General features: G+C 33.5%; 1 protein-coding gene across 1 annotated transcript in view; it reads right to left on the bottom strand.

Annotated features, from left to right (window-relative positions):
* Nucleotides 1-4,653: 4,653 nt before the first annotated feature.
* The window catches only part of LOC106690662 (nischarin), a 15,508-nt gene continuing 11,741 nt past the window's right edge, over nucleotides 4,654-8,420 (bottom strand). Inside the window, exon 3 of the mRNA XM_014436171.3 lies at nucleotides 4,654-5,333. Within this exon, the coding sequence (XP_014291657.1) occupies nucleotides 4,816-5,333 (518 nt within the window). The 3' untranslated portion in view covers nucleotides 4,654-4,815. The remainder of the gene's footprint in view (nucleotides 5,334-8,420) is intronic.

The raw sequence follows: 8,420 nt of genomic DNA, 5'->3' as shown, positions 1-8,420 counted from the left end.
CAGCAAATTTACTTGTTGTATATATGTGTATACAGTTGTAAATATCAATAAATAAATTATTAAAAAAAAAAATAAATAAAATAAAATTTTAATAAGCAATAAAGGCATCTATAAGAGCCTCACTAGGCACTTAACAGAAAAGAATTTTAACTTCCATTGTTACCAGTTAAAAGAAAACAAGCCATACCGAGTGGTATTGAGGGGACTCCATTCCGCCACCCTAATTATAGCTGTTAAGAGGAATTGGTTCACAATGTTAGACACATCTCTAATGTGGTAGACCCCACAGAAAAGTATCACTATTTTTCATCGATTTGAAAACAGCTTCCAACTGCACAGATACATTCAAAATAGCAAGGCTAGTATGCTCATTTATATGATTTGCAAGCCTAGACACAAAACAGAAATTGTTCAATTTACAAATTGTCAAAACCTTGGCCATACAAAAGCCTACTGCCACCATCAGGCCAGATGTGTCAAATGTCCATCTGATACCTGTCAGAAGACTCAAGATACCCTAGCAAGATGTGTTCTATGAGGTGAAGAAGGCCACCCTGCGAATTATAAAGACTGCATAGTATATAAAAATATGCAATGTCAAAAAACTGTGAATTTTGCCCTCAAAGCAAAGTGGTTCTGGAAGAACTAGCTGGGCCATCAACGAGGAGTCACCTGTAACATCCTACCCCAGTCAACAATCTGCACCAACAACCCATCAACCCCAGAAGTCAGCCTATTACATATTCAGATGTGACATGCCGATTTCAGGCACCTCAAACCTCCCATCCCTTCCCTCAGACAACTTATTCTCAGCCTTAGTCCTCTGTTCCTCTCTCTCAGGCTTCACTTTATCAGTCCTAGATCTCCCATCTACAGACTAAAGCACCAAGAAATGATTTCCTTCTAAAACTGTTACACTAAGAGCGAGAATTCCTTCAGAGATCAATCCTAAACTTCCTCCCCTGTCCCAATCTTCCTCTTTGGTTAATCTTTTACCTAAATTTCTTGTAAATGGGGAACCAATCCAACAATCCCAAAGGAGAGGTCAATCTCTACCTATACTGACAAACTCTCAAACCCAATACCTTATTCCCATACCAGCCAAAATAAACCAGATATAACATCTATCCTTTCCTCCTTCCTTCGTGATCTCCGAGATACAATAAAGCCGTCTTATCTCACTCCTTACAAAAATCCTGTTCAATATTCCTAGATGAACAAGAACACCCTAAATATCTTTTTATGGAATGTAAATGGACTGCATAATCACATAGATGAACTTGGCATATTCCTTTATGAACATTTCATTGACATAACTCTGCTGACTGAAACCCATTTCATAACACATTCTTACTTCTTCATACATAACTACATCATATATAGAACAGATCACCCTGACAATGCATCCCACGCAGGTTCTTGTATGCATATTCATAATTCTTTACCTCACTCCCTTATTCCTACCACTCTGTCTGATACTATTCAATCAACAGCCGTCAGCTTATCCTCTTGCCCGTTTAACATAACACAGCTGTATACTGCCCTCCTGGTAATTAGCTTTCTTATAGCCATCCTTATTCCGGTCCTTAGGTCCAGGATTTATTGTTGGAGCAGATTACAATACCAAAGATCAACGGTGGGGATGCAGAACGTCCAATACTCGTGATAGGACTCTTTCCTGAGTCACAACTTCCAACAGCTGCTATTCCATCCTCTCTCCTAAAAAATCCTACTTATTGGCCTAAATCCCTTCAAAAATGTTGTGATATCCTTGATATATTTGTTACTTCCCATATCCTCCATCAAAATCTATAATTCAATCTTTAGATGACCTCTCTTCAGATCATAGCCCGGTTCTACTCCTTATGCATTCAAATCCTATTCCTATACCCTCTCCCCCTTCAATGATTACAGGACAGGTAAACTGGAAAAATTTTCGGTCTGATCTAGAAAACGTACTAGACTTAAAAATTCTGTTAAAAAAAGAAAAACAGATTGACTCTGCTATAGAAAAACTCACAAGATCAATAGGAACAACTATCGCTAACAATACTTTACAAAAGAACATACAAATTTTTCGGAAAAACAACTTACCTCATCACATTCAAACCTTATGAACAGAAAAACGCCAGGCAAGAGCGAGGTTTTAATCTGCTTCTACCTCTCTAATAAAACGTTTAATTAATCATAATCTAGCCTACTCATCTCTCTTTTCTCAGTGCACCAGTGTTCCTCAACATAATATCTTAGGTACAATTCTCTATATGGTTTATACAGCCGATATCCCAATCCAACCTAACAACATATGCTGATGACACATGTGTACTGTCTGTAAACAATGACTCCACAACTACATCACAAACTCTACAGTCACATATAACATCCATTGAAGAATGTTGTCACAACTGGAGAATCAAAATAAATCTTAACAAATCCCACCAGATCACCTTTACTGTAAACCTCTACTTTCCTGCCCTACAGGATATTTTTTTTAAATATCCCACTAACACCTGTTGAACAGATTCACTACTTAGGACTTGATAAGAGACTTGGAATACACATTCTAGATTAAAACTATCAAGTGTTCTGTAACATTCATCAGATTTAATTATTGTATTTTTTTGTACAGTTGTAAATTTCAATAAATAAAAAAATAAAAAAGTTTTACTCAAAATTTTAAATAATGAAACCGCATCATTTTTCTGTTGGATTGTAAATATACTTAATGCATGTAAATTTTCTGGTTTATTTTAAATTGGGTTTTTTTTTTTGGGGGGGGAGGGGGTTAGTGGGCAGTAAATGTGGCATTCTATGGTAATAGTACGAAAAGTAAATTTCTATAGTTTTTTTTTTTTTTTTCAGATTCATTTGCGAGGATTTGATGGAACGGATGTTTCAGCACAAGCTCAATAATTTATTCTTACTGCATTCCTAAAATATTTTTATATTGTGACTACTTGTATTTCTAGCTTTTGTAAAGAGTACATATTTAATATATAAAACTTTTGTATCTCTTTTGTAATTCAGAAAGATATTATTTACTTTGGAAAAAAATGGACTGTGTAGTGTTGCAGTGTTTAATTCAATTTTTTAATTATTTTTTAGATTTTTATTTGATTTCAAAATATATGTGTAAAATGTTAAATCAGTTACTTAAATGAATCAATTATGTATGTTTATATGTATATAAATTATAACTCTTGTTATGTTTTCATTATTAATTACTGGCATAAATTGGTGAAATCTCAAATAATCAAATTTTTTTTTCTTATGAAGAAATCTACTAAACCTGTTATAGTACAGTTTTCTCTTATTTATGTTAATTCATCTGTTATTGTTTCATTAGAGGTGCAGTAATTTTGCCCGATTTTCATTTGCATTATTACTTAATTAGTAAAAAAAAATTGCTAAATGTCATTATGTTCTAAATGCTGTTTTGTTTGGTCTTTTAATATTTTTGTTGTAAAATCTATTGAATTTTTTATTTATCTATTTTTTTAACTTTCCTTCGATAAAGTTGTGCAGTTAATGAAATATTAAATTGAAAAGACTGAAAGTTTTTTTTTTTTTTCAAGTGTCTTGAATAATGATTAGAAACAGTAATACTCATATATTTTCAAATTTTTATTTATGATTATTAGAAGTTTATCAGTTTATATTGATTATGATATTGTTTATAATGTCACAATCGAATTACTTTGTGGGTATCAAATCAACTTTTCTATGAAAATTAAATGATAAACAAATTGTAGATTTAATTCTTGTTCAGTATGACAATATAGTTGACTTTTCATGGGGCTATGTGGAGGAAGGTATTTAGGCAAACATTCTTGCTCTTGCCTGTATGAACCTGGTTCATTAGGCATGATATTTGTCAGTCAGGTACTGGAATGGTCTTAATTAACAAGAAACGATATTTTTCAAAATTATTCAATAAAATACATATGCTAATAAGGCACATTGTCATCTGGTAAGTGGATTGCACTGTTATTAGCTTCATAGTTAAGTAGTGAAATAAATATAAATAACCTTAACCATTGATCTAGTTTAAATCTATATCTAAATTAAATATTTGAATTATTTGATAGATCCTCTTTTCTCTGTACCATGTTTCGTAAAATGGTAGGGTGCATGTGCCTGTATGTGAACAGTCAAGATCAAAAACCAAATGTTGTATGATACAGAAATTATTTATTGAAGATGTGTATATACCTGGGATGTTACACCTTTTTGGCTAAAATTTTCCTTATAGAAGGGCCATTTTCTATTATTTATTTTACTATTTCTTGAAAACAGCCTTAGCTACATTGGCTAACCTCAGTTTATAAGTCTACAACTATATGGTCTTAAATATCCATTTAATTCTTATCCTTATTGAAATAGTCTGATAGGGCTTGAATACTTGTAGATTCCCTTGAAGTATCTTTATTTCTATTTTTATAGTGGGGAGTCAAATTGAATTACTAATTTTATAACTCTGACCTGCAGAAAATTATAATCCCATTCAATGTAGATATCAAACATAAGACTAAATTATTCTGGTTTAACTGTTTTGTTTGAATTTTAGGTTCATTGGTGGAAAAACTTAGAAAATTAATTAAGATAATATATACTGGACCTGTAAAACTGAATCCACATATTTTAAGAATAATTGGTAAAGTCAAGAAGAAGAATAAATTTTAAAAAATTTATTTTAAAGATACTAAACATTACTTGATTAGTAATTAATTAACAATCATATAAACTTTGAACATTTAAAAAAATAAATTATAAGTCAAAATTTGTTTTATGCAAATAATAAATATTATCTTTTAATTAATTATTATTTAGGGAGAGATTTTTGGTATATGAAGGCAATTTACCTTCTTGTACAAAATGAATGGCCTGAACAACAGCTAATAATTCCAATTCATGGTTAGTAGTAACTTCATTATCTAAACACACAGCAGATACTCTTGTCCCAAATTTAATCAGGACTTTTATTCGATAATCTGTTTTCTGAGATATTGGATTACCTACCAAATCAACATTGATTAATTTTACCAATTTGCTTAAAGAATCTAACTCTTCAAATTCTTCAATTAAATTAAATGATACGTGTAAGGTTTCCAAAGAAGAGAGTTGTTCTATTCCAACTAAACTTTTTATTTTATTGTTTGAAATGTTCAATTTGGCCAGGAATGGGAGGTTCACATCAGTAATGGAACTTAGATTGTTGTGTGAAACTGAAAAGATCTTAAGGTTTTTCAGCTTCGAAATATTTATTAAACTTTTAATTTGATTACTGCTGGCATTCAACTCACGAATGGAGTCAATCATTTCTAGTCCAGAATCTGGAAAAAAAAAAAAATTGAAATACAGGATTATATTAACAGGTGGACAGATGACTACAATAAATCTTTTTAATTTTATTATAAAGAATCATTTATACAAGAAGCAAATAGTTAATTTATCATCCTGAACTAAAATTGGAAATTAAAAAAAAAACTAGTGTTTCATATTAATATAAATTAAAGCTTGGTGGGAAAAGGTATAAGCTACATTTTTTTTTGTATAAAGAACGATTAATACAGTCCAGCATTTGCATCCATACGGTTCTTTTCCCATTTAGATCTAAAAGGGGCTTTTAATTTTTATTATTAGTGTGTTCCTAGATATAATGGGAATACGATAAAAATAGTATACAAATACGTATTGGGCATCATGGAAGTGTGCATGACCCTTTCTGAGAGATTGAGAGTGCGAGTGTAAGTTGAGGTGAATATTTATCCGCTTGTTACAGCATGGTTCCTGTAGTCAGTAGATCCGTGTTATCTCAGTTTCTAGGTGAACTTGAGTTGCTCCAAGAGCACTGCATCATCCTGTAAGGATAATGCCATAAAAAGGTCAATGCCAATAAGCAGGTCAGTTGGGCCAGGGATTCCAAGGGAAGGATTGGCCAGTACATGCTGAGATAATTCATTCATCACTTCAGAAGGAATCTGTTCGAGCACTAGAGCACGGACCTTGAACTTTATATTGTTATCAAGAGTGGACTGAAGCCTACAAGTGATACAGCCCTTGATATTGTCAACGGGAATACCTCCTAAACCAATGATTCTGCCATTAAAGGGCTGCATTGGACTTCCAATTTGGGCTGCAAGCTCATTAGTGATAAACATGTATTGGCTCCTGGAATCCAGTCGGGCTTGCGCGGAATGTTTTGGCCTGTTCAATATGGCACATGCAGTGCCCATTAATGCTTCAGGGTTATGAGGTCTGGTCAAGTAATGGGTATGACCCAATAATTCATCAGACTACGTGGAATTTTCGAGCAGTTAGAGAACCAGACTAACTTTCCACATGCAACATCTATGATATTTGGCGCTGCAAAACCTACAAATGTATTCCGAGCAGCATTGTGAGGCTTGATGACCCGATCTTAGACAGTTCTGGCACAAATTGGATGACTTGACAAAGTCGTAGCATCCCTTAAGGGTCAAAGCTAAGAATTTAAAGCACCATACCAATAGATGTCGCTCAATTCAACTGAGACAAGGTTCCTTGCTGGTGGAAGTGGATTTCACGCACAGAGAAACATTTTGCGACTGGTGATGCCCCGATATTTCTGATGGTTTTCTAGGAGTCATATGTCTAGGTAGAGACCCGGATTAGTCCAGAGATACATAATCTCTCAGACTGTAATGGCTAGCAAGCAGGGAGTGACCGTAATTCTTCCTGTCAGTAGGCCTAGTGTCTGGAAATTAAGGCAACATGGATCTGCTGACTGCAGGAACCTACACTGTAACAAGCAGATAAATATTCATCCTGACCCGCACTCGCACTCTGGAAAAGGGTCATGTGGTTCGCAATTGGCCTATCCATGGTTTCCAGCACACTTCCACAACACCCAATACGTATTCGCCTTCTGCACCTTGGGCCTACTGGCAGCATTACTCATTTGTCAATGAGCTTGGTCTTTTCATTGTGGGCAGCAGTAGTTCGTACACCTCAGGCCAGATGTTCGAGCGTCCCTTATCTTACTTAGCAACATTACTTATGGATGAGACAAAATACTATGAAATTGAAAAAGATATCATTAGACAATGTATATATCAAACTTAATTATATCAATAGGATGTTTTTTTTAACACATTAAAGTATATTGGTTTATTTTTTGTTGCCTACTGGCCTTATTTTGTATTCTACAATATTTTGTATCTTACTTATTCCATCTTATTGTTGATTTATCTATCTCACTGTCTATTCTGATATTGGAACCAGGTTAAGATCATTTTCATCTTCTTCATGGTAGACAATGCCTTCTCTCCTCTCTTAGCACTCTTCTAATTTGTAAATCTGGCTGAGCCATATTTAGGTGGGAGGTATGACGGATTTACACATCTGATTTTATAAATTTATTCAATCTCACTTTGGTGCCCCCGTCAATATGAAATCGAGACAGCATAAACCACATGTTATAACATGACATCACAGGCCCTCGTCATAATTTTTGACAACCTGGTCACTTGTTCGACCACAAAACACACCTTTCTTATGCCGGCCAGCGTTCATTGGAAGAACCACTGGAAGGGTTAAAGTGACACCACCACAACCTCACAGAAATCAAGAACAAGACACTAGAAGAAGGCCATCTTTGGACTGGATACATAAGATGGGCCTCTGAGATTGCAATCACCATGTATATCTTTTTCCTTTTTTTTTTTTTTTTATCTCATTGTACAAGTTTTAGGACTTTTTTTACTCTATTTGTATTTAAGTGTAATTTTTAGGTGTTTTTGTTAAACCTTATGTATCTTTGTAAATACCATTTTTCTGTAATTTCTATTACTAAGTGAAATTTTTTATAATTTTTTTTGTAAGTTACTTGTAGGATCTCTTTTTTTATTTTATATATGTTCATTGTAAAATTTTCTTTAGTCTGAATAGGTGGTGTTTTTGTAAATTTTTTTGTGTTCTTATATATTTTTGAAGTTCTTAATTACTTTGTTTCTTTCTAGGTAATAAGGATTTTTCATAAACTGGTGGGGGGGGGGAGGGAGAGTTACAAGCTGTCAGCTAACTGAGTACCTGTTTAGTTGTTCAATGTGTGTAAGTTAAGTATTGGCGAAAACAAAATGTCAAAAAAAAGAAGAAGGAATAAGATCTAACACGCTTGAACTACTGTAAAAAACTCGCTTTATTGTGTTCACTACATCTCTTATATACCTTCGATCAGCTGATCCCCTCAGTCAGCTGACATCGAAATAACAGCTGACTCAGACCGTAACTCCCTCCACCAGTTTACGAACAATCCTCGTAAACTATGGTAATACTATATAATATAATAACATAGAAAACGAGAACAATAAAGAAAAATTATTTACAATAAAAACAAATCCTATATACATATCATTGAAAAAAATCACAAGTTCCCTTAA

Source organism: Halyomorpha halys, unplaced genomic scaffold (genome assembly GCF_000696795.3).
Source record: "Halyomorpha halys isolate HHAL.00 unplaced genomic scaffold, Hhal_1.1 Scaffold1799.1, whole genome shotgun sequence".
Classification (NCBI taxonomy): Eukaryota; Metazoa; Arthropoda; class Insecta; order Hemiptera; family Pentatomidae; genus Halyomorpha; species Halyomorpha halys.
Note: the sequence above shows the minus strand (reverse complement) of the source record. Positions and strands in the feature narration are given on the sequence as shown.